At 42.8% G+C, this 23,039-nt stretch overlaps 1 protein-coding gene across 1 annotated transcript in view; it reads right to left on the reverse strand.

Moving 5' to 3' along the window:
• Nucleotides 1–23,039, reverse strand: part of HNF1B (HNF1 homeobox B) — an 83,301-nt gene that overhangs the window by 20,549 nt on the left and 39,713 nt on the right. The window contains exons 5-6 of the mRNA XM_044005426.1: nucleotides 11,605–11,765; nucleotides 6,388–6,520 (exon numbers count right to left, since the gene is read on the reverse strand). Coding sequence (XP_043861361.1) covers nucleotides 6,388–6,520; nucleotides 11,605–11,765 — 294 coding nt within the window. The remainder of the gene's footprint in view (nucleotides 1–6,387; nucleotides 6,521–11,604; nucleotides 11,766–23,039) is intronic.

Raw genomic sequence — 23,039 nt, forward strand, 5'->3', positions numbered from 1 at the left:
ACCCCCTAGTTTTCTAAGTGAGGAAACAGTCCCAGAGAAGCTACATCACTTGACCACATTGGCAGGAAGTGGGATCTGAACCCCAATCTGATTCCAAATCTATTGTCCTTTCCACTGAGCCACATAGACAATGATTCTGCTTCCTTAAGGCAGAAAGGGAGTAAAAAGAGGGAGAACCAGAAAATAAAAGGTCTCTTCTCAGGGATCCCAAGGGAAGCAAGACAGGCAAAGTACATTAGATATGCCCAAGGGGCCTGGAGCTTCCAAGTGGGTGAAGACGTTGTTCCCCCTGCCCATCCCCACCCCCCTCCATCCAACCCAAGATAATGCAAAGCCCTGGACAATTGCACATAGGGAGCTTTAGCTGATATTGTTATCAGCGGCCCAGAAGGCTGGAGCCTTTGGCAGAATTACAAGTGCTAAAAAGCTCTTCTTGGTTGGCTGAGGGTGGGGGACTCAAGAGAGTCTTGGCCTTCTGATCTTCCTCAAAGCTACTCAGTGCTCTCCTCCCCCAATAGCCCAGCCTCTCCGCAGCTCTTTACTGTTCCATCTGATACCTTTTTCTTTGTTCCCTCTTTCCACTTATTCCCCAAAGATTTTAGCTCCAGTGAAGCCCCACCGATCTAGTGTTTGTATTAGAGTTGACAAGTAGTCTCCTCAGTCTGTGCCCTCTGGTCCAACCCCTTCATTCTGCAGATGAGGGAAACTGATGCCCAGAAAAACAATGTGGAATTTGAACCTAGATTGTCATTCCATTGTACCATACTGACAGCTCAATCATGTGAAATAGGACTGGACTTATAATGTTATTAACAAAAGAACTCCCAGATGAAGAGAGTCTATCAATGTAGATTGACCTGAAAATTACCTGAAATTGATAGTCTTAAAGAGTTCCCTAGCCCAGGGCTTCTTAAGCTTTTTCCATTCTCAATCCCGTTTGACCAGATAAATTTTTATGTGACCTGGGCATATAGGTATATAAAATAGGTATACATAACCTTTTACTGTTTCCAAATTTTTCATGGCCCCTACATTCAGTTATGTGACCCCATATGGGGTCTTGACCCAGAGTTTAAGAAGCTAAGCCCTAGAGCAGTGGGAGATTATGACTTGTTCAAGGGTCACACAACACAGTGGCATGGCAAAGACAGGATCCTAACCCAGGACTTCCTGGCTGTGGGACAAGTTATTTCTCTACTTCAAGACTGTCTGAGAACAGACTGAAGTTAGTGTTGGGCAGTGCTTAAATCAAGAGAAGAAAACAATGAATTGGGAGAGTTTATCTATAAGCAGAAATCCTCTAGGGAAGTCTAAAAAACTACAGAATGGCTTCAGGCCCTGGCGCCTGCCCCTGACCCCCCAAACACCCAGTGTTGACATATGCAAACACTTTCATGCCTCCAATTGCTTCATAATTCAGGAGATGGCCCATGGGAAAACCCTGCACGATTACAGCCTTTTACCTGGTGAGTTCCTTAAAGGTTCCTGTAATTCTCACTTCTAGTTTAAAAAAAAAGGCATTCATTTCCAGGCAGCTGAGGAAAAGGGGTATGGTAACATCCTTTGAATCAACCATTTCAGGACCATTTGAGTTCTTATCTTAGATACTGCTGGGCCTGGAGTGAAGAATATCTAAATCCAAATCTAACCTCAGACATTTATAAATTGTGTGACCCTGGGCAAGTCATTTAACTTATTTGCCTCTGTTGACTCAAATGCAAAACCAGGAAAATAACAGCACCTACCCAGGGTTGTTGTGAGGATCAAGTGAGCTAATATTTGGAAAATGCTTAGCATAATGCCTGTCACATAATAGGTGCTATATAAATGCATATTCCTACTTCTCCCTCTTCCCCCAACTTATCTGAGCTCTATAAGGTACATGTGAAGACAGTGGAGGGAATAGACAAGTGAGATATGCTTGGAGAGAAAAGACAGACAAAGCTACCTGGAGAGAAGGGAGAGAAAAGATAGGGCAGGGAAAAACATTACGAAATTGAGCATAACCTCTGACCTAGTGATAGATACCACTACTTAGGACTATAGCCCAAAGAGACCAAATAAAAACCTTAAATGATTTGGCCACTGTCACACAGGTAGCAAGCAATAGAGCCAGTATCTGAATGTAGATACCTTCATTCCAAATCCAAGGTGCTTATGCAAATGCTTTTAAAAATATGCATTAAAATCTACAAAAATGTACAAAGATATTTGTAGCAGCCCTTTTTGTGGTGGCAAAAAAACTCAAAATTAACTGGGTGTCCATGAACTGAGAAATGACTGAGCAAATTATGGTCTGTGAGTGTAATAGATATGGTCCATGATGTAATGAATTACATATCATTGCCCTGTAAGAAATGAAGAAAGAGATGGATTCAGAGAAACCTGGGAAGACTTTTATGAACAGATGCTAAATAAAGTGAGCAGAACAAGGAGAATATGTTAATAACATTTTCAAGACAAACAACTTTTATAAACTTAAGAACTCTGATTAGTAGAACAACTAACCATGAGTTCAGGGGACCAATGTTGAACCATGCAAACCTCCCCCCAACCCCAACAGAAAGGTGACAGACTCAAGATGTAGAATCATTTTTGGACAGAATCAATGCAGGAATTTGCTCTGCTTGACTACGCATATTTGCTACAAGGACTTTGTTTTATTTTCTTTTTTGCAATGGTGAAGAGGGGTGGGAGGGAGAAAAATTAAATGCTTGTTAACTGGGGTCAAAAACCAACTAAGGATAAAATATAAATAAACAAAAGGAAAGTTAAAATGAAATCCAGAACAGAGGGGGCAAAGGCAGTAACTACTGTTGCTGGTAAGTCATTTCAGTCATGTTGGACTCTGTTACTCCATTTGGAGTTTTCTTGGCAAAGATATTGGAGTGGTTGGCCATTTCCTTCTCCAGCTCATTTTACAGATGAGAAAACTGAGGCAAGTGGGGTTAAGTGATTTGCCCAGAATCATAACACTAATGAGTGTCTGAGGCCATATCTGAACTCAGGTCTCCTGACTGGCCACTCCAGTGCTTACCACTTTATTCACTGTACCACCTAGCAAGAACAAAATTATGCTGGGGACAAGGTGGGGCAGAATGTTCAGGTAGACCCCAACTAATATCACTAATTGGTTCTCCAAAGCATGGTGTTGACCAAAGCAGTATTAGAGAAGGATTTCTTTCAGTTTCCAAGAAACAATATTATAAATGGATGATCAGCTGAGAGTTCTTAGAGAGGGATTTTGCAACTTTTCAGTAGAATTTGGACACTTGGCTTAAGGATGTCATTGTGAAATGAGGTGCTTTCATGCCTGAACAGGGTATGGTGATGGAGGAGATGCAAGGAGAGTTGGATTGTGGTAACAAAATGGATGGAATGGGGTTATCACAGATCACTAGAGGTAAAAGGTCCTTAGAGATCATTTATTTCAAGTTCTTCATTCTTCAGAGGAGAAAACTGATCCCTCCCGCCAAAAAAGGGAAGTAACTTGACTAAGATCCCATAGCTTGTTGGTGACAAACCTGGGACTAGAACCCAGATCCAGGGCCCCAGATGGTGTCTGGCACATATAGCACCGAGACCTGGATCTCTGATGTCATTGGTATAGGAAACACAAGTGGGGAAGCTGCCAATGCCAACGTAGCTGGCAGAATCCCGGGTCTCCAGTGTACAAGCGCACACTCAGATCTTCTGAACTTGGAGGCCAAATTGCTGGTCATGAAGACACCACCCATATCAGGTACTGAGTCAATGCTTAGAGACCGGCTGATTAATGAATCTCCTGACCCCCTAACCCAGAGCCTTTTCCACCGCATCACACCACAAGTAGCTCTGATCTTTCCTGCATCTCCTTTAAAAGGCTCCATTTCCAGGCTGGGGAGCACGGTCAACCTAATCTGTCCTTAAGAAGCTTGAGATGTGGGCACATACAAACGTTTAGAAGGAGGCATAAAGCATGAGCGTGAAAAGCCACATGCATCATATTTGCCTGAGGGATACATATGTACACCCAGCCTGCTTCAACATTTCATTGGCTCCCTCTCAGGTAGCAGAAAAGGCAAGTTCTAAACCAGGGATTCTTAATCTGGAGTCCACAGGCTTTTAAAAAATGTTTTGTTGACTATATCTAGTTTCCTTTGTCATCCTGCATACTAGCTATGTGACCCTGGGCAAGTCTTTGCCCCTCTATTTGCTTCAGTTTCTTCATCTATAAAATGGGAATCGTACTAGTACCTACCTCACAGGGTTGTTGTGAGGATTCAGTGAGATGATATTTATAAGGTGCTTTGCAAAGTTTAAAGTGCTCGATAAATAAATGCTGGTTATTATTAATTTTATGCATCTAAACACATGATTCTGAGAAGAGGTTCATAGACTTCGATGGATTGAACTGCTGAAGTATCCAGGACACCCACAAAGGTTAAGAAACTTCTGCTCTTGAGTCTCAGAATCACAGAACCTGAAAATACCCCAGTCATCAGTTCTCTTCTTTCAAGGATGGATGGATGTACACAGACATTTGTTTTCTCCTTAAAGTTCTCCAGATGGGAAAATGTTACAGTCTCCCCTTTTGTCCCCTGCAGTAGTCTATCACTGACAATCAGACCCTTAGGTCTGAGCAATATATTTTCTGTTTCAATCTGGGCCTCATGTCACCTTGCGTTATGTATAAATAAGAAGGACAACATGTACAAAAATACGTATAGTAGCTCTCTTTGTGGTGGCAAAGAATTGGAAATTGAGGGAATGCCCATCAACTGGGGAATGGCTGAACAAGTTGTGGTATATGAATGTCATGGAATACTATTGTGCCGTAAGAAATGATGAGCAGGCAGACTCCTAATGCCCTCGAAAGACTTAAGTGGACTGATGCCAAGTGAAGTGAGCAGAACCAGGACAACATTCTACACAGTAACAGCAACATTGTGTGATGATCAACTGTGATAGACTTGGCTCTTCTCAGCAGTGCAATGATCCAAGATACTTCCAAGAATCTCATGATGAGAAAATGTTCTCCACATCCAGAAAAAAAAGAACTGTGGATTCTTTTTTTTTTTTTTTTTTGGTGAGGCAATTGGGGTTAAGTGACTTGCCCAGGGTCACACAGCTAGTAAGTGTCAAGGGTCTGAGGCGGGATTTGAACTCAGGTCCTCCTGAATCCCAGGCCAGTGCTCTATCCACTGCGCCACCTAGCTGCCCCGAACTGTGGATTCTGAATGTAGATCTAACCATACTGTTTCTACTTTTTGGTTGTTTTTCTTTTCTTTTTTGAGGTTTTTCTCTTGTGTTCTCATTCTTCTTTCACAATATGACTAATGCAGAAATATGTTTAATGTGATTGTACATATATAACCCATATCAGGTTGCTTTCTGTCTTGGGGAGAAGGAGGGAAGGGAAGGAGGGAGAAAAATTTGGAACTAAAAATCTTATGAAAACAAATGTTGAAAACTATCTTTACATTTAACTGGAAAATAAAAATACTTTTGTAATAGATAGATAGATAGATAGATAGATAGATAGATAGACAGACAGACAGACAGACAGACAGACAGACAGACAGATAGATAGATAGATAGATAGATAGATAGATAGATAGATAGATAGATAGATAGATAGATGAACAAACGATTGGATGAATGAATGAATGAATAGGAAGGACAAATGTTAGTATCTCCTGATGAAAATATTTCACACATCTGTCAGCATGACACAATGGAAAGAATCGAGGCTTTTGAGCCTGAGGACCTTGCTTCAAATTCCACCAACTTATTGCCTGTGTGACTTTGGGCAAGTCACTTAATTTTCCCCGGACATCAGTTTCCTCATATTAAAACCAATGTGTTTCACTCAATCATTGGTTCACAAACCCCCAAGGGGGTTGCTCTAAAAATTCTTTAATAGCATAATAATCAATAAATAATTGCAAAATATTATATATATTACATTAAATTATCTGGGGCGGGGTGGGGTATCACAACAAATTTTTGATGTTGAAAGGAGATCATAGAACAAAATCACTGGGAACCACAAGATTAAATGGTCTCTGTGCTCTCTTCCAGTTCTAAATGTTTGATCCAAAGTCACTTTACCTCCCTAGGCCTCAGTTTCTTTATCTGTAAAAGATGACCCTGGAGGTCCCTTCCCGGCCCTAAATCTATCCTCCTCCTTAAAGACAATAAATTGTCACTTCTTAGTCTTTTCCAGCTTGAACAACTCCACTTCCTCCCGACGAAAAGAAGCTAAGAAGGTAAGGCATCTCAACCCCAATAGGTCAGTGATAAATGATACATGGTGGTGGTGGTGGGAGGAAGGTACATTAGTGTTGCTCATGACTGTGTGCTGACCCATCTCTCCACAACCCAAGGATTGAGAATGGAGCTTACTTTGTGCAATGGCCATGACTCCCGACAGGGGTGCCATGATGAGGTTCTGAGATTGCTGGGGGTTGTGGTGGGAAAGGTTGTGGATGTTCGTCAAGGTGCTGACTGGAGGCAAGCCCCCTCCTGAGACTGAGATCTGCCGAAAGAAAGAAAAGAACAGTGTGACCCAAGGAGGAAGAGGATGCAAAACGACAACAGAGCAAAATTCAACTTTATGCTTCCCCTCAGTACCCTTCACTCTCCATAAGACTGCCCAAAAGTCCTTGTTCCTGCTGCAAATGGTAGGAATCCCATGTATTTGAAGAAATGGGATGTTGTGAAATGGCCAAAATAATGAAATGAAGAAACTGACTACACTGTGATTGGGGGTGGGGTGAGAAGGGGAGGAGCAGAATGGCCACTGGAATGAATGCAAAGGTATTAAATACATGCTAACTGTGTTCCAATCATTGTTCCAAAGGCTGAGAATGAAAATACAGTCCCTATCCCCCAATATGGTATCGAAAGGGGATCCCTAGCTTGGGCTGCTGCACAGGGTAGGGCAAGAGGGACAACTTGCTGGGCATTTACAGTTCCCAGCTAGAGTCTCCCACTAGCGATCATTGCCACTTCCTAAAAATTTTGCCCCTAACTATAATAAAATCCCTTTTTATTTACTCTGTAAAAACAAACAAACGATAGCCTACCTAGAGTGGGGGTGGGGAGGGGAGGAGAATACCAAAATTCAAGAGGTTTATAGCTACAGTTAAAATTACAGAATTATTTCCACATTAAATTCTACAAATATTTATTAAGCACCTCCTGTGTGCAAAGCAACACGGCCTAATGGATAGGGGCATAGCCTTAATTTGGAAGACCTGAGTTATGGTTTCACTTCTGATATATATTGTTTGTGTGACCACCTGGGCAGGCATTTAACCTCTTAAAAAGGGGAAAGAGAACAAGCATTTATTAAGCACCTACTATGTGCAATACACTGTGCTAAGTATTTAAAAATATCTCATTGGATTCTAAAACTGGGAAGTAGGTGCTATTATTATCCTCATTTTATAGATAAGGAAATGGAGGCCAAGACAGCTTAAATGACTTGCCCAGAGTCATACATTTAGTAAGTCTCTGAGGAAGATTCAGATTTAAGTCTATGCCAGCTCTGTGTCCAGAGCTTTATTCAGTATATGGCCTAAGTTCCCTCTTGTGTCTCCAGGGACCTGTCTAAGGTTGTAAGTTTTAGAATAGAATTGCCCATTTGCATGGGTAGATGGTGTTTCCTCAAATCACAAATAAAAAAAAAACACTTAGCTTTGGGGATGTTTTTTTTTTTTTGGCAAGAAGCTTACATTCCACTATATTCTACTTCCCTTAAAGTTTGGTTCTATAAACTTGGTGAATTGGGTGAAAGAACAACACACAGTTTCACTTCTAACCCTCAGGTTAGTGGATAGGAATAAGAACCTATGAGACATCTCCCACAATCTTCACATATCTTTTAGTTTCCTCATATTTTGCTACCTTTATCTCAAATTCTTCAGCCCATTCTCACTTCCACCTCAGCAATATAACCATACTGGTTTTGTTGTTGTTGTTGTTTATTGGAAAGTGGCATTAGCGATGGAAAACAAAAACAAAAACGAAAAACGAGCAAATCCTTTTTTTTTTCCTTTTGTATTCTTATATCCCTATGGATTAAGTTGGCCCATTTGCTCTTTTTTTTTTTTTGTGAGGCAGTTGGGTTTAAGTGACTTGCCCAGGGTCACACAACTAGTAAGTGTTAAGTGTCTGAGGTCGGATTTGAACTCAGGTCCTCCTGACTTCAGGGCCAGTGCTCTATCCACTGCACCACCTAGCTGTCCCTCCGTATACTCTTTTAAAAAAAAAAAGCACCACAACAATCTTTGTATTTTATATCTATTTACATATACACACATATGCATATGTGTGTATATAAATACACCTAAAACAACACACAGTAGGTATGTCTATACATATATGCATACATTTATGAACACATGCACACATGCTGCTTTCCTTAAAGGAATATAAATGAAGAACTGCTTCATTTTTTATTCTGTGTCCCCATCACCATAACAGAGCACCTGGCATATAAGGGAGGGACCTATGATTTCATTGATAAAGGAAGCGGCTCCCTCTAGCAATGAAGGTAAATATATTTGCTTCAAATTTTATTCTTAGAGAGGCTGACTGAAGCACAAAGAGGTTGATTTATTTTTGCCCAGGTTCACACAGCCAGTATGTGTCAAAGGAAAAACTCAAACTCTGGTCTTCAAGGCTCCAAGGTTAGCTTTCTATCCATTAGACCACATGACCTCTTAAATAAATGCTTATTGATTGATTGATTGGGTTTCCCCAAGATGATGTGAAGAAACCAAGACTCCTAGCTAGCATTTAACTGGATGGAGAATGTGACGAGAAGTCAGCCAGCATCCTTTCTGGGCACTCCTGTTACAGAGAGTTCTTAAAGTTCCAAAGTTGTACACCATTTGTATCAAGTAAGCTACTGTATGCCAATGCTGCCATTCCAGCCAAGCCAGTGGTTTCCAAGGTTAAATTAAGAAAATGGAAAAAAAATCGAAACAGGTTTGTTTGTGTTTTTAAATTGAGCATCAAGAAATGAGCTTGTGGCCACATGACCCAGAAAGAATTCTGACCACATCAAACAAGAGAGAACCAGCCTATTTGCCAGACTTGTTTTTGAAATGGCAGAGTCGTAAAACACACACACACACACACACACACACACACCCCCCCCAAATAACCAGTTCCAGGACTGGGTCATTTAAGTAGCATAGTCCCTTTGGGAAAGTCAAGGAAGGAGCAAAAGAGTTCCTGGGTTTGTTCTTTTTCCTGGTTTGAATTTAAATTGTGGGGGCAAATATATGTGTGTATACTATATATGTATATGCATATTTATGTGTGTGGAAATATATATGTGTATACTATTATAATATATGTATATACATATTTATGTGTGTGTACACACACACACACACATGCATGTCTTGTGGAAAGGATACTGAGTCTGAGGGCTAGAGCACCCTGACAGTTCTGTTGCCCCTGTTTCTGCTAATGTAAAAATATAATCTCCCTTCCCTATTTCCATTTGTTGACAGGAGTCCAGTAAAGTGCTGAAGAAAACAATTAGGCTTTGGGGGGGTACTTGGAGATCCTCAGCATGAAAGTCTGTGTTCTCCTATGTCTTACAATCCCCAGAGGACAACCTCTGGCTCATCCTGGCCAGCTGCCTTACCACAGGTCACAAGGAGGTCTGAATAACAGAGTATACATGGCTGGATCAACACAGAGCAGTGTTCCCTTTGAGAATGCACAAAGGATCTGTGCTTTTTGTCAGCATGGGGAGCTCCTTCCTCCAGTGCAAATCCTCTAATGATTTAAGTAGACAACTGCTCGGGAGCTGCCTGGGGTACAGAGGTTAAGTGACTTGCTTGGAGTCACATAACTAGTGTCAGAGATGGGATATGAAAGGGCAGGAGGAAGCAACCAAGGTTACAGATTGGGCCTAGAGCCAGTGAGGCCCTATTGTACTGTGGCTATCTTCTTGGGCTAGAAGCTGAGATTCGGGAGACATTGGCAAACCCCAAGGTAAAATGTCTATGGCGCTCTCAGAGACTCAGAAAAGTCACCTCAACTGAGAAATTAAACCTCTCCCATGAGACCTCAAGCAGACCAAACTGGGTCTTAGCTAGTGGGAGTTTGGATCACAAAGTGACCTCAAAGAAATTCCAAGGATTGGATTGTGTGTCACTTCCAGGACGGTTTGGATTCCCTGGGAAGGGTCTTTTACAAGAGCTGAATTACATTCGTGACATGGGTTAGAAGACCAGAGGAAAAGAAGGGTGTGGGGAGGGTGGGGCAGGAAGCACCTTTGTATTTTCCTTGAAGAGCACTCAGCTGGGGAAAGCAGCCTTTGGTTCCCTGAAACTAGTGCGGGCCAAGCCTGCTCAAGCCAACAGAAACCACATGCTGTTTTTCCTTCAGGAAGCCAGGCAGCCAATCACCTGTGACTGCCCTTCCTCTATGTTGCCTACACAACCTAAGCGTCAAGGTCTGGGGTGGCATATGAACTTGGATGCCCCTCCCATTCTTGTCAGGTGCTCAGAGCAGCAGCTTTGGGGAGCATGCTCCAGCCCCGCCTCCACTGTGGAAATTAGCAGCCTATGCATGATCTCTACCTCTCTGAAAACACAAGCAGAGCATGACCCAAAGAATAAATTTTCCATTTCCGACCAAGTGTCATAATGCTATTCATTCTTCCTTGCTCTCTGGGACTTGTGTAGATTCTTAGTCACCCAGAAATTCAAACTTGTTTCATCTCAGCCAGAAGAAAGGACTGGAATGACCTATCTGAGTGCGTGTTATAGCCTTCCCCCTCTCCAAGTAGGATGTAAGCCTCTTGGGGTCAGGGACACATTTATTTACTGTTTTTATATCTCCAGCACCTACTACAATTTCCAGTACATAGTAGGAACTCCAAAAAAAAAAATATTCTTTGAATTGAATTAAATGGGTATCTCTGGTGTGGACCTTTGAAACTATAGACAAGAAGGTTGGCTTGAAGAGGAAACTAACAACATCACATCCCTCTGTCCATTTTGTTTCAGGAGGCCAACTGAACCCCTTGGTGGCAGAGTTCACTGAAAACTCCAACCAAAAGCTCAATTCTAGAAGGGTCTTCTCACCACCATCTGTGGCCTAGCTCTAAATCTAAGGAGGAAGCAAACAGTGGAAGGGGGTGGGAGGAAAGCAGTAGAGATATGTTTCAGGATGAAATGCTTTCTGGGTACAAACTCCTGACTTTGGAGAATTCAAAAAAAAAGAAAGAAAGAAAGAAAAAAAAAAAAGAAGCTAACCACCCCATGAACGAGTTTTATCAATGTGAATGTCATCAGCAGCAAAAGACAAACAGTGTCCCACCCGCTCCGTTCCTTTATGAGGCATTCAATCAATAAAATGAGAGCAGCTCTCTGTCAGATTTATTGGCTGGGTTCAAACCGAACACCCCTTCCACCAGCCAAAGACAGGGTCACACAGCACTGCCTTTCCGTTCCAACTGTGAACAGCCCCTGATTTTTTTTGCTGGGGCTACAATGCTTCATTGTTTAAGGTAGGCCTTGTGAGAAGTCCTGTTTGTTTTGCCTCTTATCTTATCAGCTCCTAGTGCTACAATGGCCCAGGTGTACTCACCAATTTACCATCAGGTGAGAGGAGACTGTGGCCAGGGTCCAGGCCTGCTGGAGAAACCTGCTGGAGAACCGACTGGCTGGTCACCATGGCGTTGTTACCATGGTGGTTGATGGTGGAGGAGGAAGTGACCTCATTGTTCCCTGGCTGGTTGTATCTCACTCCTGCAAGACAACATGAGCCCCAGTGATGGGCCATTAGAATGACCTCTAGAAAGGGCAGAATTCTTGAGTCAATGGCCTCTTGCCTTGTTTCAATGAGAAGAAAACAAAGCTAATACACTCCTTCCATCCCAAAACTTTGGGTGACCTTTCCAGGTCAGGGAGGTAGAGTGGTAACCTCCCCTTGGGCTCTGTTCCTTGTTGCATCTGTGCGCTTTCCTTAGGCTGGAGAAGGTTTGGAGATAACCCTTTGGTATCTTCCTAAGTAAGGGGGGGGGGGTGTGCATTTCTCTGTGGCTTTCTAACACTTAGCACTTCCTAGTGCTTTCCCTCTGAGATTACCTCCAAATTAGAGGTGTGCCACTAAATATTTAACAACAGGCTCTAGCGGGGGTGGGGTTGGGGGACAGTATTGTACATATAACACACTTTTAAGTTTAATTTGTATTATTAACATTTTCTCCACAATTTTCTTAAGTCTAGGCAAGCAAAAAAAAAAATCAATAAATCAAGCCCCTGATTTGTAGTGTTTACTGATTTCCAAGGTGTACATGTTGAAAATTTAACAATCAGCTTTTGAATCAGTTCAAGCTAGCTCCCGTGCATCCCTACTTCCATTTACCCTGTGTATTTTTTGTAGGTAGATACTTGTTTATACATTGTCCCACCCTTTAAAAAGTGAGTTCCTTGAGGGCAAGACCTTTATTTTTATCCCCAGAACTTAGCAGAGTACCAGGCACATAGTAGGCATTTAATAAATGCTTATTGACTTGCTTTGTTGATTGGCAACCTCTTTTTTGAGTTCTCAGCTCTGAGAAGCATCTTAGTTATATTTTGGTGGGAGAGGAGATAAGGGATCCATTTTACTGATAGAGAAAAGAAAACTCAGTGAGAAGTAAGGTCTAGGGCCCAGGCAGACATGGTAAATCATAGCCATGTCGAAGTACCCCATCTCCACTCCAGGCTCTTTCTTAGTCCTGGTCACCCTCTGGCTGGGTCAAAGGGGAAGGACAACTGCATAGGAATGAGGCTACAGCTGTTTCTTTAACTCTGGAACTTACATTCCCTGATGAGGGTCCCTAATGTGCTGACTTCTGGGTCACAAGGGAAGACCCATCTGGCTGAAAGGAAGGAGAGCCACTCAGGCTATGGATGTTTAGTTATCCACTATGCTTGAATCCAAGTGCTCAGAAGTTCTTCTAGAGGAGGGATAAACCACAGACTATTCACCACCTCCCTACTTTAATCATTGTTCAAGGAAACCCAAGTTAAGGATGGTCTCCAGGGAAGGGAAAGGGCTACCCATAGGGTGGAGAACTAGCTGCCGGAGAATCAGACCTGTATTCAGGTTATGGGAGCCAAGACCTACCTGAAAAAGGAAGAAGAGCAGAGCTGAAGGCAGAAGTAGGCCAAGGACTGACCTCACTAAGGGCACAGAGGACACAGTAAGAAGCAGACCTGACATTGCCCATTCGAGATTTGACAGGGGATTAGGAAATAACACCTTAGGGGAGGGTTTCTTATCCTAGGACCTTCAAACTTGGTTTGTGTGTTGTTGTTTTTTAATAACTGTTAAAATCTCAGTAGTTTTTTTTATAATCCTATGTGGTTTTTATTTTGTGTATTTCAAAATATTCTTAAAAGGGATCCATGGGTTTTTACCAGACTATTATCATTCTAAAACGAGGACCATGAAACAAAAAAGATTAAGAACCTTTGAACCATATCCACTAATGAGAGCTTGACTTAACTATCCATACCAGAAAAACCAAGTGGATGAAGAATTCCTATGAATCTGACTATACTATGCCGTTGGATAGACAAGCTATATATCTACATCTATCTATATTTTACTTCAATACTGCAAATGAACAGACAGACAGAAAGAGGGCTGAATTGAACTGCAAAATTCTTTTCATGAATCCATATTTCTTCCTAAAACAAGGACACATCTTGCTACATTCTTTTTTTTTTTTTTTTTTTAGTGAGGCAATTGGGGTTAAGTGACTTGCCCAGGGTCACACAGCTAGTAAGTGTTAAGTGTCTGAGGCCGGATTTGAACTCAGGTACTCCTGACTCCAGGGCCGGTGCTCTATCCACTGTGCCACCTAGCCGCCCCCATCTTGCTACATTCTGATGTGGTTTTCCCATGGTGTTCAGGCAAGTTACTTGAATTAGGGACTCAGTTTCTTTGCCTGTAAAATGAGGGGTCTAGACTAGATGACTTCAAAGGTCCCTTCCAGCTCTAAGTCTGGCCTGCGTGCCTTTGGATCAGTCACTTAACTTCTCTAAACCTCGATTTCCTTGTCCACAGAATTAGGAAACTGGATCAGATCAGGGGCTCAGCTTGTGATCTGTAAACTAATTTTAAAGAATATTTTGATAGCTGTGTTACAATAGAATTGGTTTCCTTTGTAATCCCAAAGACTTTGTTTTATGGAATAAAAAGCATTACTATGAGAAAGGATCGATAGGCTTCGCCCAACTGTCAAAGGTAAGAACCGAACCCAGGTCTTCCTGATTTCAAGTCCAATCAAGGCACTACACCAAACTACCAAGCCACCAAAGGGGTCCATGACACAAAAGAGGTTGAGGCCTGGATCAGATGATCTCCAAAGTCCTTTTTAGCCCTAAATCCTCTAGCTATGATACCAGTTCTAGTTTTGAATTTCCAGCTTAGTTATTAGCCACGATAGTTGCCCAACTGAAGTGAGCAAAATAGTGGTAACCAGAAGGCTATTGCCATGCCAAACTGCATACAGCTTTTTGTAGTGGATAGGGCCTCGGGTTTTAAATCAGGAAGGCCTGAGTTCAAATCCCATCTCAGATACTCACTAGCTGTCAGACCTCAGGCAACTCAACTTTTCTCTGTGCCTCAGTTTCCTCAAATAATGAAAAGTTGGACTCCATGGCTTCTGTGGTCCCTTGTCGCTCTAAATCTCTATAATCCTTTCTGCAAAAAGGTCTTCCTTGGTATGGCAAGCATAGGAAAGTAACAAAAAATGACCACTATATGGGAAAGCAGTGAGCTGTAGAAAGAGCCCTTAAACTGGAAGTCAAAAGACCTGGGTTCAATTTCTGGTTCTGTCAGTTACTCCCTGTGAAATCTTGGACAAGTCACTTGACTTCCCTAGGTCTCAGTTTCCTTATCTGTAAGATGACAGTTCCCTCTCCGCTCTAAATCTGCGATCTTATTAAATTGTATGGGACAGTGGCTCCCCAAAGGACCCTGAGAAGTTCTGCCACTTGGTCCCCTGACATCCCTGCTACTCCTCATCTACCCTTTCCATTTTCAGAAATATCCTTCCTTCTGTTCTTCTCTCCCTCACCCTTTACCTCCCCCACTTCTGTTGCTCTGACAAGCTATTTACCTCCCCAAGATGCTTTGCTCTGTAGTGAGTGGTGACAGCACTGGGAGCCAGGCGTGTTTCCACCTCCCAGCCTGTCTGCATCATCGATTCAGACTCAAGTCAAACACAGTGTCTCAATTTAACCTATTTAGTTTGGCTGAAAGAAGAGGGCCAGCCCTTCCCCGATCAAATATGGGTCATGGGTAGGCTTCTCCCCTGTCACAGGCTACATAATTATTTATTTTAAAATAATTAACTCAGGGTATCCACAGGAAACAAAAGCCTTCTTTACAAGGGATCCCTGGAGAGACACACACAAGTACCATTTATTAGAAACAAAGCAACTGGCCTGAGGGACAAAGTACCAACAACAACAATCACAAAACCCTCAGCTCCCTTTCATCAAGAGCTTCAAGATTTACAAAAGTGCTTTCTGGACTGACGGCCAGCGCACTTAGGTTGTGATCCCGATTCAGCCATGCACTTGCTGGGTAACCTCTGATGAATGACTAAGCCACCCTGGGCTCTTTTCTAGAAATCAAGGTGGTGACCAGGTGGTCCTATAGCTCCTGACCCCAAAGGAGGACCTTCAAGGGAGTGTGTGATTGGCACCGCAGGAGTGTGGGAGGTAGGCAGAGCATGGAAGAGGTGATAGGGAGAAGACTGCTCATCTTCCAGGTCTGTGTTTATTTCCAACCTCCAGTCAGTCAATAAACATTTATTAAGCTGCTGCTATGTGGTAAGCACTCTAGAGAAGCTTCCTTCACAAACTCTCCATTAAGCAGTCCAGGGCCCTGAAGGATCCTTGCCATTACTGACATAGAGTAGTATTTGTGTATAGCAAAGGTTGGCCAAGAAAGGCCACACATGGAACAGGGAGTATTTGTGGTAACAAAGAGAGGGTGGAGAGAACTATTGGTTAGAGATAGATAAAACAAAACTATCTGGCACTCCACAGACAGAAAGCATTTGAAGTGAGGGCAATACAGAAACATAATGGTTTAATCCACAAGAATAATCCTTTAAGGCAAAGCCACCACACTCTGGTACTGGGGGAAAAAAGAAATAGGACAACCTCCTTCCTTCTCCCTCCAAGCAATGCAATTCTTTACTCAATTCAATTCAATAAACATTTATTAAGGCCTTACAAGGTGCTAGGCACTGTGCTAAGCACCTCAGGGTATGAACTAGAAAAAGACAGGGAGTGTGATGTGAATAAATGAATGGATGAATGAATGAATGAATGAAAGCTTGGATTAATATTGCTGGTATTATAAGATCTGGAGGTGAAAGAGACCTGAGAGGTCATCTAGTCCACTCCCCTCTACTTCTCCTGGCTATTTACAAACAAGGAAACAGGCCAAGAGCTGAAGTGGCCTGTGGCCACACAGGTAATAAAATAACACAGGCAGAATTTGAAGCCAAATTCAGCTCCAAACCCATCGGGCTTTTCTGCTGTACTTTGCTGCTTCTTAGGGAGGAGAACCCTGCTACCGTCTAGGGCAGATGTGAACTTGGGGAGGCAGACGAGACTTCACGATGCCCACAACAGGAGCCCATGACACTTTCTACTCCCAACCTTGTGACCACTATAATAATAACTTGGTTTCTCTTGGGTACTATATAGCAAAGCTTCAATCCCATATGGGGTCATGTAACTGAATGTGGTGGTCACGAAAAATGTGACAGTCAATGTTTGCTCTATATAAGCAGGGTCAAATTCCTCGAGAGAAAAGTGGTCGCAAGTGGCAAAAGTTTAAGAAGCCCTGCTATTAAGGTTGTGTACAAGGCATCAAAGTTTGCAAAGGGCTCTGTCCACCTTTGAAGAATCTCTTGCTCTTTTCAACTCTCAATTCATGTGCTTTTTTCTAAGGGAAACCTTCCCAATTCCCCTAGTTGTTAGGGGGGCTCTCCTCCCTCCTCAAATGATCATATACATACACATGCACATTCACATATGCATTTACCTGCTTACATGTTTCGGTCCCTTTCCCTCAGTGCAGTAGGGTGCAAACTCCTTGGCAGCAGGGAGTATTTTTCATTTTTTGTATCCCCAGCACTTAGGACAGTGCCTTGGATGCAGGAGGTACTCAATGAATGCTTGTCCAAATAGACTGAATCCTCACAACAACTATGTAAGGTAGGGAGTAGAGTTACTATTCCCCCCTTTATAGATAAGGAACTAAGACTCCTAGAGTCTAAGTGTCTTGCCTGTGGTCAGACAGCTGGTAAGCACGTATCAGAGGCAAAATTTGAATCCAGGACTTCCCCTTCTACATCCAATACTCTTTCCGATATACCAACACTGCTTCTCACGAAACAGCAGTTCCTTACTGAGATCACTCTCCATTTCCTGTCCTGACAAGTCATGGCTACTACAGTCCATTCTAAAATACTCACCTGGCCCCTGGAAAACGAATTATAATTTCTTTCTGTGGTTACAGAGATTCTGGAGAAGATGACAGTCTGCTTGGTGACCAACATTTGAGGCAAAGTAACCCTAAAATAACCTGTGTTTTTAAATTAGAAGGGACAAGAGGCACATCGATGGGGGTACTGGAACCCAGTGGATATTCTGGCAGAGCTGATCATTAAATTTTCAGTATGAGCATTTTTAAGCCTCTGGAAATTGTTAAATGCTAGAAATCAAGACTTGGTTGTTTAGAGTCTAGACTTAAAAAACTGATTAAGAAAATGTTAATAATGCAGATTAAACTTTGCAATGTGGACTTTTTTTCTCTCAGGAAGCTGGTTGTTAAATATTTGCCAGCATGCCCCCACATGTGGTTCAGAGAAGCTAATACTCCTAGGAGCTTTGAACCTCCATTTCCCAATTCAATTCAATCCAATTCAAGGGAAAAAAAATGTGTCAGGCATCTCCTGCCTAAGGTCTTGTGCTATATAAGACCCATCCTCTTAATTCTCTCTCTCTTCCTCTCCCCTAATTCCTCAGTATTTACCACAATTGTATTTTATTTTACTTCTCTGCTGATATCAATTTGTCATTTCTCCCCCGTTTTTACAAGATCCAAGGGTTTTGTTTTTGTCGTTGGGTCCTCAGAACCTAAGACAGCGTCTGGGATAGGGAAAGTATTTTGAGAGATGCCTGTCAAATGAAACTGGGCTGGTATTCAAAACCAAGCCTAACTACAGCCTAATCAGCCCCTGTATTAGAGCAAGGGAGACACCACCCCAAGAAAGGAGGAAGCCCCTCTTCATTGGAGAGTCACTTATCTTTCCATTAATAAAAGGCAAGGAAAGCTTTCTGAAGTGTTTGCTCAGGACTCAGAATTGTACAATTTTGTAAAAAAAAATGAGGCATGGTATTGAGTCCCCGGAATCCTCCTTCTCAATGTCCTGGGAAGACGAAGAAAGCAGCTGCAGAGTCCCTTGTCCCAGAAAAGACCCAGGGCCACAGACTGACAAGAGAGCAAGCTTGCTAAACAATTCTGATCCCATCTCTGCCCTGACTCGTCTCCTCATCTATAAAATGAAGGTTTTACTCATAATGATTCGTATTTCCCTCCAGGAACTTTCTGTGCCCTGGCCTTTTCTTTGCTCTGTAAAATTGAGTATAACGACCCATCCATCCATCCTTTCTCCAGCAGTCAGGAAGTAAGAGGATGCTTGAACGACAGGGCCCAAGTCCTGGTATTTACATACAGGGACAACAAGCATAGGACTAGAGATTGAGAGCTGGGAAAGACCTTATAAATCATCACATCCAATTTTACAGATGATGAAACCAAGACGCAGAGAGGTTCCACAGCTCTGGGTCACACAGCTAATAAATGCCTCCAGCAGGATTCAAACCCAAGTCTTCCTGATTCCAAGCCCAGCAATCTATTCATTACTCTCCACGGCCTCTCAATGAAGGTATGTCTAGAACCCTACTTGGGCTAGGAAAAAAGGGAAGAACAGTTCAGGAACTCCTGGGGCTTAGCCCCAATAATTCAATAATCACATGGCCCAGGGAGCCCAGGTTTCTCCCTAGAATTCACATACACACACAACCACACACACAACCACACATACTACCTCCCCACCCCCCAACTGACCTAGGGTCTGAAGGCTGCTTTCGGAATCTCCCTGGGATGCCTTTTGCCCCTTGTCATTTCAAAACCAATCTCCCATCCCTGATAATGCAGGAATGTTCCTGGGGCAGGTGGACCTTTGCCAGTTCAAGTGAGCGTCCCAACCACGAAGAGAGTAAACATTACTCAACAGGCCGGGACACTGTCACACACATTTTTTTTTCTGTGTTCCTAACCTCATGCAGAGTGCAGCCCAGCCAGTGCAGAGTCAGAAAATCGGGGAATTCAAACCCTGACAGTTGAGGGGATGGCCTGAAATGCTTTTCCAAAAATGAAATAACAGAGCCCATAAATTATGGCCAGCTTGTATTTTCTTTCTTGTAGAGTCAAAATATAGTGTATATGGGGGGGGAGGGAGAGGCGGTTTCCTCCTCCTGGCTTGTCTTTGACCAGCCTAGAGAGAAAACAATACACACAGCAAACTCTTCACACATTTCATGGGAACCACTTTCCTTTGGGAGGTCAAGAGAGAAACAGAGCCAGAGCCAGAAACAGAGACAGAAAGAATGAGACAAAAACAGAGAGACAGAGAGATTGAGACAAAAAAAAAAAAAAAAAAGACAGAGAGAAACAGAGACACAGACACAGACACGGACACAGAGATAGAGAATAAGAGAGAAACACCAGGTGTGTCAGGTGAGACTGTGGCTTAGGAATGCATGAGCAGCATGCAAACCCCTTGAGGGCAGGTGCTGTTTCTGTCTTTGTACCCCAGTGCCTGCCTGGAACACAGCCTTGACTCTGGTAATTATTTAATGAATGGAGTAGGGCCACCTTTATTTCTATATGGCAGTTCTGAGAAGGAAAAAAAAACCACAAGGAACTATGTCTTTGTACTTCATGCCCTTAGCACCTCTTTTCTTTAATTTAGCATGGATCCCCTAATTGGTCTCCTTGCCCCCTCTATCTTTCCAATCGATTATTCACATGCTACAGCCAACAAATCTGAACATGTCACTCCCTTACTGGTCAAATCTGCATGGGTCCCTCTTGCCACAGGATAAACCACAAGGTTCTCAGATCAGCATTTAAAGCCTGGAACAATCTGACTCCCAGCCACCTTCTCGATCTTATTTCCTATTACCCCCTTTCACACATTCCCCATTCCAGTCAAACTAGCCTTCTAGCTGTTCCCCACTCAAAATGTTCCATCTCCCTCCTCCAGGCCTTTTCCATAGGCGGTCCCCTATTCTTGGAATTCCTTCCCTCTTCATCTCTGTCTCTTAGAACCCTGGGCTTCCTTTAAGCAAGACCTTCTCTCTCTCTCTCTCTCTCTCTCTCTCTCTCTCTCTCTCTCTCTCTCTCTCTCACACACACACACACACACACACACACACACACACACACACACACACACACACCCCATCATGTTCTCTCCTTTCTCAAATTTCCTTTCTATTAGCTTTGCATTTTCTCATCTTTCTCCATGCTGAACTCTCACTCTCCTCACGAAAGCTATTTTTCAGTTGTCTCCCTAGTGCTTTGTACATAGTGGGTGAACACAAGCATTTGTTAGAGAAATGCTTGTTGGATTGTATTGGCACTTGGTTTTCTCAGTTTCTCGTCTGTAAAATTAGGATATTCCTTGCAGTTATGAATATTTCCTTCCCTTCAGGGACAAGAATGATTGCATGTTTGCAAAAGGTTTGGAAGATTAAAAATCTCCTAGCCTTGGGAGCAAAAGCTGTCTGAAAGATAAAAGCAGTTCAAACACTGGGCCGGTTCCAGTTCCCAAACCCTTTTCTAACTGCGGTGGCATGGTGAGGGAGCAGAGAGCCAGCTCCTAAGAGGGGAAGCATATACGGACCTGCTAAGACTTTAAACATTCTTGACTCAAGGGCAAAAGTTGAATGATACTTAAGGAAGCACACAAACTGGTTTTCTCATAAAAATCAAAGCAAATGTTACCAGTGAGAGAGGAGAAAGAGTCTCCCATCAACAGTGTCTTGGCTGTGAACAGAAGCCAGTGTGCACCGTGCACCTGGGGAATAAAAATCTCTTATTCATGACAGTTAAGGGAGGCTCCCCCTCCCTTCTCCCCCAACACACTTTGTCCCCAACAGACTCTCTTGTTTCTCTAGTACTATATGACAACACAGAATTGTTGCAAATGAACACCTCTACCTAGCAAAAGAATAAGCCAGAAAATGTAAATGAAAACACTGCTAAAAAGAGGTTGGAAGCTGATGGACTGTAGTGGCCAATTTCAGGACCAGAAGACAAATGGCACACATTTCTTTGTTGTCAATGGAAAGATATGGGGAATTACAAATGAAGAGTGTGGTATGTGCTCTCTGATGATGTTTCTGGGCCAGTGGATTTTGCTGAACTGCTTTCCTTTGTAACAAGAGATGTGATGTTGTAATTGTCATTGCATGGGTTGTCACAAGCAAAAGGCTTCATCACCAAGTACTTAACGAATATATTTAATTTCTATCATATTGCTTGCCTTCTCAAGGGGTCAGGGAGGGATGAGAGGGAGGGAGACAATCTGGAGCACAACTCTGTAAATCTAAAGTGCTACCAAATGAGTATCATAACTAATAATAAAAAGGATACTAATATCTGGCTTGTATGTAGTGGTTTTAGTTTCAAAAGTACTTTACAATTTTCTTATTTGATCCTCACAACAACCCCAGAAGGCAGGTGCTATTATTATCCTCATTTTACAAATGAAGAAAGTGAAGCAGACACCAGTTAAGTGACTTGCCCAGGGTCACACAGCTAGCAAATGTCTGTGATCATATGGGGAATCCCCGAATGCAGGTTCGGCACTTTCTCCAATGAGCCCTCTAGACATCATATCTATTGTAAAGCTATTGTAAAGCTTTGGCCAATGTTTAAATATGTTCAAGGGTCTTTGAAAATGCAAGTGTCTGACCCAGATGTAAGGGATCATTACTGGCTCCCTGCCTCCATGATTTTTGTATCCATGCCATGGTGGTCAAGTTAAGTCCAAGGCATCAAAATGTTTAAAGGAACTCACAAGCACCAGCTACATCCCTCTGCCATGTACCCACTAAGGGATCCCGGGGATCCCTACTTCTGGAGTCCTCAGCTCTTCATCTGTAAAATGAAGGGACTGAGGGGGTGGCTAGGTGGCACAGTGGATAAAGCACCGGCCCTGGATTCAGGAGGACCTGAGTTCAAATCCAGACTCAGACACTTGACACTTACTAGCTGTGTGACTCTGGGCAAGTCACTTAACCCCCATTGCCCCACAAAAAAGAAATGAGGGGACTGGGTCAGATGGCATCTAAGGCCCCTTTCAGCTCCAAGTGTAAGAGCCCATGGCCAAAGGCAATGATTCCATTTAGCAATTTGTGGATCCCTGGGATTGGTCCAAGGGGTTCACACTAAAGCAGTAAATAGAGGGCAACTAGGTTGCGCAGTGGATAGAACAGCGGGGCCTCAAGTGAGGAAGACTTGTCTTCCTGAGTTCAAATCTTGACCTCAGACACTTATTAGCTGTACGACCCTGGGCAAGTCACTTAACACTGTTTTTCTCAGTTCCCTCATGTGTCAAATGAGCGGGAGAAGGAAATGGCAAACCACTCTAGTACCTCTGCCAAGAAAACCCCAAATGGGGTCATGAAGAGTCAGACACAACTGAACAACAACAACGATAACAAGCAGTAAATAACTGCCCAGCCATGTTATAAACCCATTATTCCTCTGTGGCAATAAGCAAGTACATGATTATAGCACTTTAGGTCTGTTTCTTCAGTGATTCAAAACCACCATCATCATGTACACTATGATTTTGATGTTCATTCAGTGAATATTAAATTAGCATAGGGGTTCACAGCACCATTTTTTATTGTTATTAGAAG

The sequence above is a fragment of the Dromiciops gliroides genome, chromosome 4 (assembly GCF_019393635.1).
Source record: "Dromiciops gliroides isolate mDroGli1 chromosome 4, mDroGli1.pri, whole genome shotgun sequence".
NCBI lineage: Eukaryota > Metazoa > Chordata > Mammalia > Microbiotheria > Microbiotheriidae > Dromiciops > Dromiciops gliroides.